This window comes from Lissotriton vulgaris, chromosome 8, assembly GCF_964263255.1.
Source record: "Lissotriton vulgaris chromosome 8, aLisVul1.2, whole genome shotgun sequence".
NCBI classification, from domain to species: Eukaryota; Metazoa; Chordata; class Amphibia; order Caudata; family Salamandridae; genus Lissotriton; species Lissotriton vulgaris.
This window is the reverse complement of record NC_141696.1, coordinates 983,438,948-983,453,179: the sequence shown is the minus strand read 5'-3', so window position 1 is coordinate 983,453,179 and position 14,232 is coordinate 983,438,948. Positions and strand designations below refer to the sequence as shown.

At 45.9% G+C, this 14,232-nt stretch overlaps 1 protein-coding gene across 12 annotated transcripts in view; it reads right to left on the bottom strand.

Moving 5' to 3' along the window:
• Positions 1–14,232, bottom strand: part of MYCBP2 (MYC binding protein 2) — a 2,065,574-nt gene that overhangs the window by 345,816 nt on the left and 1,705,526 nt on the right. For all 12 annotated transcript variants that reach the window (XM_086934832.1, XM_086934837.1, XM_086934835.1 and 9 more), the window contains one exon: positions 12,836–12,901. In XM_086934832.1, the coding sequence (XP_086790958.1) occupies positions 12,836–12,901 (66 nt within the window). The remainder of the gene's footprint in view (positions 1–12,835; positions 12,902–14,232) is intronic.

The window sequence follows — 14,232 nt, the reverse complement described above, 5'->3', positions numbered from 1 at the left end:
TTGACAGCTAGCGTTTTCGACATTCCTCAAGTGTGGATGTAAATGTAGGTGGCTAGGCACTTCTTGTGTGTTTGCTAGTTTATCCATTTGGGCATTCATCAACAGCTTGGAGTCCATGGTCATTCCAAGGTTTCTTGCTTCCTTCGATACTTTAGGCAGTGAACCCAGTTCATCAGGCCATGCGGCAAGCGGGTTGTAATGTTTCCAATCGCCACACGTGAGTATTTCAGTTTTTGAAGCATTCAATTTGAAATGGCTCCAGGTCATCCACTGATCCACGGCTCTGAGACAGCTGAAAATTGGAGATTTTCCAATGCCTTTGGGGCATTCCAGTTGAAGGAGTATTTGCGTATCATCTGCATAGTTATAGCACGTGAGGTAAAATGTATTGATCAGTACTGGTAATAACTTCAGGTAGATGTTGAAAAGCATGGGCAAGATGATAGAACCTTGAGGGAGTCGCCTCAGCACCAGGAAGAAACTGGAAGGTACGGCCCACATTCTTGCTCAGACATTAGAATAGTAGGTGAATCGGGGACACCGCAGGTACGCAGCAAAGTTTGGAGAAGGCTGTGGCGTCAACTGCCTAGGGCACAGCTTTCCAAACTTTTCATGTTGGTGACACACCTTTTTGTGAAAAAATGTTCAGGGACACGGTAACGTGAGCAAGCGAGCCCAAACCACCTAAGGGGCGTCAGGCCTCACACCCCACCCCCCCCCCCCCCCACACACACACACCCCACATCCCCCACATACACACACCCACACGCACACACCCACCCACAACCCCACACACCCAGCCCCACCCCACCCACCCCCACAACCCCCCCACACACACACACAACCCCCCCACACACACACCCCACACCCCCACGCACACAAAAATGCAAGTGTCCGTCTGTAACACAACTGGTGCGTATGTAAAGCGCTCTGATACCTTTGGCTCTAGTTTGCTCAACAAAATAAGTTTGGCATAAGCTGCGTGGTAAAGCTTAAAGGATGTTTTCTACCATTATTTATCAACGTAATTGCTTTCTTAGAATTACTCCACTTGACTACACTGATGGTCGATTGGTCCCAAACTACGTTCACTTAAGAATTGCCTGTTTTAGTACTTTGAAGCCCTGGAACATTTTGTGTTTGGCCCTCTTTTTCTGCTTTAACTACCTAAAATGCCTCCCATGAAGAAAGTGTTAAGCTTCCTCTACCTGGCTTCAATTTTACTATTTTCACACACCCCCAGTGCAAGATCGTTAATATGGGCACACTTGTAAATATGTACTTCACTTGACCAAAAACAAAAGGTTCACAGTAAAGAAAATGGAAATGGTGTCTCTCTGAAAATAGCATTTTGTTGACCTCTAGTTGAATACGGAAAAGCTGCACAACACAGAGTTAGAAACTTTAAAAAACAAAACATTAGCCTTTTTTCATCTGTGTTCCAGTTATTGATTTCTTTACTGCTCCTTCCGTATATCTTTCATCCCTAATTCTTTCTCCCTTTTTTTCTTTTTTTTTTCTTTCCTCACTCCACTTCTCCCTTCCGGTCCCTTATGCCCTTCTTTCACTTCACTTCCCTTCCTTACTTTCTTCCTCATTTTCATTACTTCCAGTACACGATTTTCACAGTGATCTAAAATCTAGCTGGATTGACAAAATGAAGTAAATGCAGCAGCTCAGCTCGCCTCATGCACTACGTTAAGATAACAATCAGCACACTGGCAAAGGGTCATAAAGCAGAGAGGGTCACGATTGGGCAGTGTCTGTCATCTAGTTTGGAAGTGGTGTGCACGGCACAGGAAACAATCAGTGGTCTGCTGCCCCCTGACCCAATAAACTCTGTTGTGTTAAGTAGAAAAGGTGTCAGATCCACATGAGCAGCTGATCTGCAAGACCAGCCTATGCAAGTGAGACCCCGTTTTTCTGTGCTCAAATAAATGATAAAGGCCGTCGCTCGGACCGGCATGCCTAGGTGCTTGCTGCACTGCATATCATGGGTAATGGTTCCTTTCTACGGACCAGCGGCATCATGGCAAACCGGTTCCAAGAGCTTTCATCAGCACCTGCGGCGCACATACGAGTGTCGCAGGGTTCGCCATGGCGTCTCCCAGATTACAGGCACTGCCCCTCACAGCAATGCTGTAGACCCTCTTCCCACCTCTGCTCGGAGCTATGGAGCTCTGAACATGTTTCATTAGAGCACCCAGGTAGATGGCACATCAGCAGATACTTCACACTCGTTCGATCATTTTTCTGCTGCAACAGATGACTGCTTGACAGTGCCTCACGGCCGCCGCCTCAAAGATAGTGCCGCCTGGGGTGGACCCCCCCCCCCCCTAGCTACGCCTGCAGGTGATCGCGCTGCCACTAAAAAACGAAGGTATGTATTTGGACTCGCTGCCTGACTCAGAGTCTCACAGTGCAGCGCCGTAGCACTCTGGGGGGGGGAGGGAGAAGTGCTACGGCGCCAGCCGCCATCGCGTGACACACCTACGTATGGGGCGCAAGCACAGTAACCTTGTTGCGCCACACAGTTTTGAAAGCTGTGGCCTAGGGCATGACTTACCAGGAGGCAGCGAGTGTGAGAAGTTGGCCTGTTATATGATGTTCACTATTCTAGTGAGCACCTTGCACCAGTCCAAGCAACCCTTATGGCGATGGTTGATAAGTCAACCTTATAGACCAGCTATCCTAGAGGTAGCGTGGACGGAACAGTCTTAGGCTAAAAGACTCTTGAGGGCGTGTAAAGCCAGCTGTTTTACCATATGTAACCCCTTGAATATCAAATGAAAGGACACCACAAAATATATACGTATTTATTTACTAACACACTCCTCTAAACTCTTTATGAGATCAGAGGCAAAAGCACATAACAAGTTACACTTAGAAATACTTTAAATAGCACAATTTACAGTTAGGCCCTAGGGGCACGTAAAACCATATACTGAGTAAGTGGTATAAGAACCACGACTTGGGAAGGGAAGAGGCCTAGGACCAAAGGAATCGCTGAGGCTACACTATCTGACCCTTAGGTTAGGAGTCGGAGGCCCACAGGCGGCGCGTGCAGTCAGTACTCTCACGCAAGAGTCAATAGAAAGTCAATAGGAACGTAAAAGGTAAGTAAATGAAGATTTAGGACACTTCCGGTCTAGCTAGAAGGACGCAACTAAAAACCTAGACACTTGGATAGTCAATACCCTTGGGAGCACTGAAGTACTCGCGTTACCTCACCCACAGGAAGCAGGTGCATAGGTGTGAAGATGTGTCGGGTTTCGCAGTTGCCGTCTATGGAGCCTGTGAGGAAAGATGCTGCAGGCGACCAGGAGGAAGATGTCCGGGTGGATCCAAGGGTGGATCGGAGTTGAAGGAGCCCTGAAAGCAGAGGGGACAGAGCTAGGTCACTAGCCAGTGGCCAGGTGGAACCAGGAAGGAACCAGACGTCGTCGAGGAGCAATCAGGTGCTGGGGTGAAGCTTGTAGTTGCAGCCACGTGGACCAGGAGGCGTCGAGGACGACCAGGAGCTGGAGAGATGCTGTCCCACGAAGGTTCTCGCCAATGTTGGGGTCAGCTTCAAGATCGTAGCCAACAAGCCTAAGCAAAGGCTACCCACGCAGGATATACAAAAAGGGTTCTGGTGCAGACCAGGAGGTTCTGAGGTACTTCACCTTTTCAGGGAAGCAAGGGCCAGTCTGGAGCAACCAGACCAGCGATGGAGTTTCAAAAGGATCGTCGCCAGGGGCTACTAGCCACGGGCCAGCAACCGGACAACGCGTCGAGCAGAGCACAAGCATAAGGGCCCCACGCAGATCTCGTGGAGTGTGGAGGGCTGGTCTTCGGTGCAGGTGGCGCTCGGTGTCGGGGTGTCTCAGTCCCCAGTGCACAGCTTCGAGGAGGCCTCAGGAGCTGTGCTTTTAGCAAGTTGCAGACTTTCCAAGTTACCTACTTCCACGGATCCCAATGCCTTCCACGAGGCCCAGCTGTGCTGGAGTCGTGCAGTGGGGTCAGAGGGATCCAGGAGGCGAGGTCTTGTCAGGCTCTGTGCTCGGGTTCCGGCGGGAACGGGGACAAAGCAAGCCGTCGAGTTGCTGGGTGGTGCCTGGTTGCCCAGGGTGGTCACTCCTTGGCCACAAGGGAGATTTCTTCAGTCTTCAGTGAATGTCGAAGGGTCCAGAGTTTCATGTTCAGTCGATTCCAGGATTAATCTAATGTCTCCTGGGTCACTCCTACCTTTATACAACTAAAGGGGGCTGGTTTGGTCACTAGGTCCCTTCTATGGGTGGGACCAGGAAAGGGGTGGTTACACCCCCTTTCCTTTGTGCAGTTTCGCGCCAGAGCTAGGGCTTGAGTGCCCCAGCAACCAGTTTGAACCGGGGTATGCATGGAGCACCTAGAGTGCTCCAGGCAGTGTCTGATTCTATTCAGCCCTCCCTGTCCCAATACACATCCTCCTGTCTGGGGTGGTGCTCGCACCTCCCCAAGCAGGAAACCTATTGTCCATATTGTCCAAACCTCCGTGACTGGAAGGACTCCCAGCAGCAGGAGGTCAGACTTGTGTCTGTGGCAGCAGCATCCATTTTGTGATGCTGGGACTCAGGTTAACTTTAACCGGGATAGTCAGAACGAACAGGTCTTCTCCCTCTAGAAGGGTGGAATGCTACCCCCGTCACCAGAATTGGCGAGGGGGTAGTGTTCCAAAGCGTATGACACCTTACACGACCTGTTTGGATAAAGCCAACCCAAAGTTAGCATTTAACCGCAAGGTTCATAATGCACTTAAGAGTATATGGTATGGCAATATCATAGAACAGCTATAAGGACATGGTTCCGAAAGCTGCAGACAGGCTCAGCTCATGCTAGAGCACCATCTCACACGTAACCAAGCACTCTGCCTTTAGGAGTGGTAAGGCCTGCCATAGGAGTGACTTATAGGTTACTATGTGTCTATATGTAAGTAGGTATAGGAATACTACACCTAAGCAAGGGGTGATTACACAACCTTGCCCCAGCTGAGTGATCAGCCAGTTGTGTCTATTTGAGTGGCCAGCCAGGGGTGGCATAATACATGCTACAGCCCCTGGTAGGCCTTGGGTGCACCTATGCCCTGGGTACCTATGGTACACTATACAGGGACTCACAAGGGTGACCCAATATCCAATTTGGTATGTACCTACAGTACATGGAGTCCATTTTACAGAGAGATCGGATAGCCTGGGGTCCTGAATAGCAGGATCACAGGCCAACTAAGTCGAAAACCAGCTAAACACTAGGCAAAAAGTTGGGGGCAACCATAGTCTGGTATCCACCTTCCTACAGCGAGGACAAAGGACTTTGGGAACTGGCCCTCGGAGGAAAAAGATTACCTCGATCAACAAGGAGCCACCCACTACCACGTCGCCAACAGTGTAATGTGATGCTCCTGCAAGGTCAACGACCGAAGCTGAAGAAACAAGAGGCACAGCTCAGGCAGGATACACGCCAAGATGCCACATGCAAACAGGATGAGGGTGCGGGGTCGACATCGTAGCTATTGAGAAAAAAGCAAACTTGCGTAGTTGTAAGCCAAAATGGACAGAGGTAGGGCATAGCTATGTTGAAAGATTTGAAGGACTCTTTTGCTGGACACTATAGATCATCACCCTGCGAGAAAATGCTAGATCCTGCCTCCCAATGGTGATTTTGTGCCACTAATTGCAAGCTAGAGCAGATTAGAGGCTATTGCCACAGGGGAAGGATAAATGGGAGCACTGATGCCCTTGTAGGCCTGCAAGGTGCCTACCAGATTAATGTACCTGAACCCAAAAGGACAGGGGTAATTTAATCAGTACCTGGGGAGACTGACATTGCCTATATGCTAGCCCCGTAGTGGAGTAGTGACATTTTCTAAAATGATGAAAAAACAGTTTTGCATGAGTCAAGTGCTGTGGTTTTACTTTCTTTGAAAAGTTTGAAGGTAGAATGAGCTTTTTAAACAATGGTGCCAACTGCCTTTCCTAGACAATCAGTAGTATCAAGGCCAGGACAAATCAAATATTTGCGAGTGAGACCTAAAGGTCTTCAGGGACATCTGGCAAGATCTTGCTGGAGTTCTTCCATATGGCATGAATATGCTGGTCCAATAAGCAGACTGCATTGAACATCTCAAGGCTAGGCTGGCCGAAAACATATATTTCCAAAAAACCTCCATTCCCCTAGGACTCGTTATTCAGAGGAGTTGAGGGAAATCAACTGGGGTTCACGTTGCTGGTTGAAGCCTGGACAACCAGACACTCTGGAGAAGGATGTTCAGTGAGGAAATCATGGTTGTCAGGCGATAGTCTAATACACCTGGCCACAGGTAAATTCACTGGTAGGCAAGAACAGGGTTTTGACCAAGTCCCGATTAAAATTTCAGTGAAGACCTAACTGAAAGGGAGGGTGGGCTGATGTGAATGGGCCAGTCTGTAAGATTTTTGGTAAGGAGATTTGTCTTAATCTCAGTACTGGGCAGTTGTAGGTCCAAAACTCAGCTTCCAGTCGAACTACCACTACAAATGTTGCAAAATGTTCCCCTGGAAGACAAAATGGCACTTAGGCCCTTTATCAGGGAAGTGTTAAACACACTGGCCTCTTGTAAATCCATGTAAAAATTGTTACCAATATTATGAAGCGGAAAATCATTCCCATTCCCACCATCATCCCTGGGTGGAGCAAGCTTTGGTAAGAATCTGAACCAAAAAAGTCATGGAGTCTCAGCTGGCATGTCCGCCCTACCAGAATCATAGGACTAGAGTCAGACAACCAGTTGCGCTTTAGAAACTTCGTGGCATGACACTGGTTGGGATCAGATTGAAATGGGTTCCGGGTCAGACATTGGAGCCAGCACTGAATCCCCCTAAAGCACCAGCAGATTACCAGATCCATTATGGCGCATGGGGAGGATTACAAGGTCGAAGCCTCTGGTTAGAAGTATTTATCAGACATTAAAGCTAGATTTAGCCAAATTAAATAATTCATCATTAGCTTCACATACATAACATGAAAAAGAATGTTTTATACAAGGATTGCACCAATAAAATAACAAAACTTAAGCAACCTTCTCAAAAGATTATTCAGGTGAAAATCAAAATCCGTTTTGAAAATGTCCTATTACCAACCCTCGAGGACTTGTGAGTAATGTCTTTTGGTTTATTTGTGTGCTTTGGTATGTATGAGTCCTTCTAAACTCCTGAAGCCATTTATTAGTAATGCACGAAAATAAGGACAATACTTCAGTTGGAACCTCTGACACTAATGTAGAAGTCTAGCGTGGCATCTAAATATTTTACAGAATGTACAAAAAGTATCTTCAGGAAAGAGGGGTCTTGTTTTTAACGAGTATGATAATGAGTACAAAGAACACCTTTCATATTTTCAAGGCCCACGGTTATTGGTGTATGGAAACGTTGTCATTTCAATGGCCTCCAACTAAGAATTCTTGGCCTAACCTCATTTCTAAAGTTCATGTCTTGAAGAGTGGAGCAGAGAGAGGCAATGGCAAGAGGAAGCATAAATTAATGCAGGTCGTAGAGTGGATAAGAGGTGGTGATCTATAAGAAAAAAAAAGAGGCCGATGGTACTGAAGTAAGAAGACAGGTGGAGGGCTGGATGTAAGGGGAAAGACAAATGGATAACCACAGAAAGGAAGAAAGAAATAGTAAACTAGATGTTGAGGCAGAAAGCCCAAGGGAGACAGCGAAACAGGAGTGAAACAGGAGGGCAGACAGAGAGAGCGAGAGACGACCTGTACTGTCTGCAATTTACAGTCATGTCTATAGTGGCCCTGGCTCTTGTTGTAACAGTTCTGTTACATTTAGTAAAATAAAAAATAAGCACTTTCGCAATGGTCCTTTTCCTGACACTGCCTCCTGTATCTTTTATTCATCCATGATATCCTCCCCTTATACAATAAAAGAAAAAAGAGCATCATCATTCAGTTTTTTTAAGATGTATAAAACTAATTTAATTATATTAAAACATTAGGGGTGGAAAGCTGTCACCCTTTTGTATAGGACACTACACAAAGGCTTTGATGGAGTCCACAAAAGCATAAACGGTCCCGGAAAATAGGTAAGGACAACACTGACAAAGAATGGGCACTGGCATTAAAATATCTCGCCAAAGTCTCCAGAAACCAGAGGCTCCACCTGCAGCAATTCCACTTCTTACACAGACCTCCTCTTCTCAAGAGACTAGGGCTAATTAATTCATCACCAGTCCCCTTTAGCCTGTCCCAGATGGGGCATTGATGATATTGGATTCCCCACATGGTCTGTTCTTGCCCTATAGCCCTTACACTAGTAGAAAGGATCATAGCTACTAATTGGAAATTGCCCAAAGGACCGAACATCCCGCAATGGACATGCCTAGTGAAATATTGGGCGCAGTTAGAATGAGAAACTCTACACAGAGACAAATGTAGAGGGCTGCGAACACCCGAACAGGCACAGAGTTAGGAGGCTTTCCTCACAAACTTTGTGCACCCTGCATATACCAAAAATGTAAATGTGTGTGTCTTGTAAAGCGCACTGTTACCCGGAGGCGTCCTGGCGCTTTAGACCGCTGGGGAACCCGTCCTGCTTTCCCTGTGAGATGTTCCCTCCTGGGTATCTCCAAGGTGAAACCAGGCATCCCCGGCATTTGTGGGGGGCCGTTGTGGAGATGAGGCAAGCTAATGCCCAGAGTTGCTGAGTGTGATCCCTCGTTAGAGTAGGCACCGAGGCGAGAATTATCAAGTCCGCTGACCCTGGTTCACGACCCTGCCGCGTCGGGGATCGAACCCTGGTCCCGGGCCATCCTCTGCTTCCGGGTCTGCCGCCTCTAACCAGTGAGCCACACCACTCCAAAAGAGAAAACAGTCCCGGCATGTTCCCAATAGCAGCATCGAAGAGTCCCGCAGGGGAAACCCTGGAGCACGTCTGGCTCCCATAATACCTGCCACCGAAACTTCAACCCAGAACAAATATACTGGTCCCGCCCTCGAACTGCCGGGCAGAACATGTCCGGCCACCAAACACACCACGATGGGATGGGTTAGCATACAATCTGACAAGTCCAGATATTCTCCCCATTACATCCCTCTCCCTCAGCCTAGATATCCTTGCAAGCATATATCACCCTCCTGATCCAAGGAAGTGTCACCGACCACCATCTAGCTATTCCCAACGCTGCAGAGACGAAGATGATCCCAATCCCCTACCCACACCCCTATGACGTGCGCTGAACACAACCACAGACCACGATTCAATAGGGCGCCGGGAGAGGGTGGGAGGCAAACAAATAAGGGAAGACAATGCTGGACTTCTATGGCACTCCTTCTGACATGACTCTAAAGGCAGTAACCCACACTGGAGAAACACCTGGAGTAGGAGACAAAAGTAAACAGTCCTCACCATATATATAGGGACACACTAATAGCAGTACATTCTTTGACCATGTACAAAACAGACACCCCCTTTCATTAAGGAAATCTCTTACCAATTATAGTCAGCAAGGATGTAGGCAAGGAAATGTCCAGAGTCCATTGTGACTAGCCATCCAGCCGGAACGGACTGTGTTATTTGCTTCCTGACAGTCCAAAAATCCCCCAGTCTCCGCAGTCAAGAAACAAGCATTTGCAATGCAATAGGTCTCGCATTAGGAAAGTTGTAGCTATTGGCATTGTAAATTACAAATGTTTTATTTATTTGTTGGTTTTGAAAATAGCGAAATTAATAGCTTTGTCATTTACAATGCCAATAGTTTTAACTTTCGCAAATGTGACACCAATATCATTTGTAATGCAATATGTGTTGTATTTACGTGACTTAGATGTATTGATATTACAAATAATGGCTTTTAATTTTTTTAAATAATTAATACTTAAATAAAAGTTATTGCAATTTATAATGGCAATAGCTTAAACTTTTGTAAAGAACTTTTGTGAAGATTATGTTCAGTGTATTTTATTGTGACGAAAATCCAAGAACAGAAGTGAAATATTAACATCTTTTTGTGACATTTGTAATAAAGCTTGAAACATTGAGAGAACATATTTGAACCAGTTGTTGAATGGTTGCACAGATTGATGCTGTGGTGGCGCTGAGTGCTGCTGTGGTGGCGCTGAGTGATGCTGTGGTGACGCTGAGTGATGCTGTGGTGATGCGATAGATAGATAGAGGGAGGGCTATAGATAGATAAATAGATAGATGGATAGATAGAGCGAGATAGATAGATAGAGGGAGATAGATAGAGTGAGGGCGATAGATAGAGTGAGGGCGATAGATAGAGTGAGGGCGATAGATAGAGTGAGGGCGATAGATAGATAGAGGGCGATAGATAGAGGGCGATAGAGAGATAGATAGATAGATAGATAGATAGATAGATAGATAGAGTGAGTGAGGCCGCTAGATAGATAGCTAGATAGATAGATAGATAGAAACACTCTGACACTTACAAAAACTAAGGATAATAAACAGACAACGGTACATAGAATCCGAATTACATGCGCAAATTTGAGGATTTATGAGTGCAAGGTTGTCACAAAAGGATGCCGTATAAATGTGATTTCTTTTACTCGCTAATATTAAGATGCCACACTGATGTAATATTGCTGGAGATTAAATCCCACTAACGAGGGGAGGGGGGGGGGGGGGGGGCGAGACAAGGTTTCACTAGAAAGTTTAAGAACGAAGTGGAGCGTTCGAGGGTATTTTTTTCTAAATCCTCTCACCCCTTCTCACTCTTGAAATAGTAATTTACTCTTGTCAGTGGCAGCATAAATCCCTTTCGCGATGGGATTACCTGCGACTGGCGCATTTTGCACGGTACTTCAGGAAAGTGTTATTTGGCAAAATCGGTAGGTGCAGATTAACAACTTTTTGTTTGCACAATCATGCCATCTGTGTCGTAGCACTTATGTATGTATTTCAGTGCAGTTGAAAACTGAGGATACCTAACATGCACCCATCGAGTAGATCTGTATCTGGGGAGAGCTGGCGCAGAAACCCTCTCTCTGTCATGGCAGGAGCGTTTGCAGCGGCAAGTTTCTGCATGAAGGGATTTCGGCGCAGATGTGCTGCCTTTCTGGCGCCGAACCTTCACTTAATGGCGCGAGAGGCAGGGGAGGCCAAAGCTATTAAGCTGTTCTTCGGCAGTTTTACAAAGGCAGGAAGCGCCCCAGTTAATTGGAAAGCTGAATGGAAAGTGGGTGGTGCAATCGAAGGAAGGGGGGGGGGGAGTTAATTAGACTCATTAACATATCAAGAAGACGTGACCCTCCTTTCTGTTTATTTTCAAAGACGTTTCTTGTGATGGTGATGGCGATGGCGTGCATTCTCGAATTCTCAACCTGTCCACGATTAGTGTTTCCATGTGTTGCTCTTTGACAAGTGCGTGCGGGGACGATTAGTTGTTATGGATAATGTTTTGTGGGTCTGTCCCTCCGTACGAGCTGGTGTTGTGTGTTGGTTATCAGACCAATTTAAGAAAGCACGAAGCCCTGGGAAATAACAGACGTGGCATGTAGCGCTGACTGAACTGGTACCGCTTAAAGCGCTGGAGTTTCCACCACCCACGCGAATGACCCGGTGTCAGGCAGTTGGGGGTTCCTAGGCGGGGGGAGTGGGAGGGTTATGTTCATCAACTTAGTCCAGTGGGGGCAAGGGGCACAATGTTTGTGACAGCTGCAACAAGAGACTGCCCGCTGGTAAAAAAAACAAGCTCTTGGCATTGCTGTGGGGGGGCGGAGCAGGAGCGCATTGCTTTGAAGGCGGGGGAGCAGCTTGGGAGGCATTGCTTGAAGGCTGATGGCGGGGGGCGGGGGAACAGCTTGGGAGGCATTCCATTATAGTCTGGTGTGGGGCTGATGGGTTTGTCGTGCACGCGCGTCTCACACGACTAGATCACATGAACTGCACGTAATCCGCGCTTGGTCAAGAGTTTGTTTCGCCTACTATATACTTGCTATTAATCCCTGCGGGATATAATAGCGAGACCTAAAAAGGTATGTGAGGTGAAGAGGCGAAAAAGTCCGTAGACATAAAAAACCCCCTTTAATAATAGGACAGAAAAAATCCCCAAAACACTATTATCCAGTGGCCACTTATGGGGAAAATCAGACGAAACATGAAAAGGAAAAGAAACGCTCTGCCTCCATCGAACAGTTCGTAATTTCACCCAAACTGTGCACAATGATGACGAGGGGTTACAAAAATGCAGGAAATGGCCGCTCTAGTCAATACGCAGCCGCGTATTGCAGACTCAATCCCCGCAAATATCAGGGTCTCTGAGAAACAGACGGCACTGACCCCGCTGTCCCCCAAACGCGCCCGGAGTGCTTCAGAAAGGTGACCGTCTTCCGAAACGCCGATACGCACAACAAGGATCCGACAGCCGCCAGACCCCGACAATAACAAGACGAGGGAAGTAAACGAAGAAAGACACGGAACTCCAATGACCCAGGAAAAACACCAGCAGCTGAAGAAGGAAATTCCCATCCAATTCTGGGTTAAAGGTGACAAGGAAACAAAACCAAGCAAGGCAAAAGAGGTAGGTGCGTCTCTTTATACGAGTGCAGACGCCTACTACAGACCAGGTGACCTGCCTGTACATGGTCAGAGAAAGGGGACTAAGGAATCAACTAATCCCTAACAGGAAGAAGCACTTATGACTGCGATCGCCCTAAATGGACCCCAACAAACTTTCTAGCCGGTCAGTTAAAATCTACTGTATGATGTTAAATGCATGTATTGCTATACACTGATTATAACACTGCATTAAAAATAATTTTAAAAAATACATTAAAATCTTACAATCTGTAATAAAAGCAAGTGATATTTACCTGTTTTAATCTGCAGAGATCTTCTACCACTTTTCCCGTCAAGAAGGACATCGAAGTCACCTTGTTCTAGATAGACAAATATTCAAGAGAATCAAATTGCAAACATTAACAGATTAAATAAGTACTGAATATGATGGGTTTTAAGTGTAGCCTACAAATAAGTTATTGCACTTAATGTTCAGAGTTTTTTTGATTATAATTGCAAGGTGCTCAAGCTGGATATTTAATATGATGCTGAGACTAATCTGTAGTCAAAGTTGCCAATAAGTGGCTACAAGTTAATGCATTCTTTACCATTAAATGACTTGTACATCGTTCAAGTTTCAGACATACATTTCTTCATATCACATGGAACAGCAGAAAATGTTAGTGGAGCCAGTAAATATATGTTGTAAAATGTCTTATTTTCACTGCTGCTCTAGAGATGGACCATGATATCCCTTGAGGAATGCATTGACTTAGAACATTTAGAGATTTAGAAGTGTTTTGCATTACTGATGAGAGATGGCTTTAACTTTGGGAATCTCTGAAAATGTGTTCTTTTTCTTTAGGTTTTGAAGTACCTGGTAAACACATGGAGTACTTGGCACAATCTAGATGGGTCTATCACAAAGAGAAAAGTTGGCCCACGTCTTAGGTCTTCACCCCCTTTACTTTTGTGCAACAAACCATTTGGTCCAGCTAATGGCCAAGAGAAACAAGTACATTGGGGAACTCTTGATTGACAAATGAATCATCAGGTACTTGTAACTATGTTCTGCAACACAATTCCTTTCAGTTGTAACACCACATCATTTCAAGTATTTTCCCTTCAAGAGGCTACAATGTGAAGTAGATAACCATTGTATCAAGTTAGTAAATTATCTGATAAAACAAAATGATGGGCTAACAACGTTCAGACCAAAGGAAAACACTTCAAGGATGCATTTTAACAGAAAGCGGATGAAGCGTAATATGATGTTCATTGTATTGCCTTGACTTACTTAGAATTGCTACAGAATGTCAAACAAATATCGAAAACAACCTTTACAGAAATCACTTGCTAAAGGAGATTCACTATAGCGTAGAGACAATTAAGAAATCTTACTATCCAGCTCAAGGTACTCAGTGTATCTATCTCTGAAGGATGTAAGACTGAGTCAGCCCCACCAGGTCTCGAACATGTGACTTAAAAGTTACACATTGTCCACAACAGTAACTGCCCAATATATATATATATATATATATATATATATATATATATATATATATCATCCTCCGTCCGGTGTCGGCTCAGCAAACACCGTTCGCCTGCCCTTTAGCGTTGGTGCCTGCCGAGGCGGCAGTCTGCCACAAAGTATCCAAGATTCTATCCGCGGGTAAGGAAAGAAGCGGCACACCAATCCACAATTGAATAT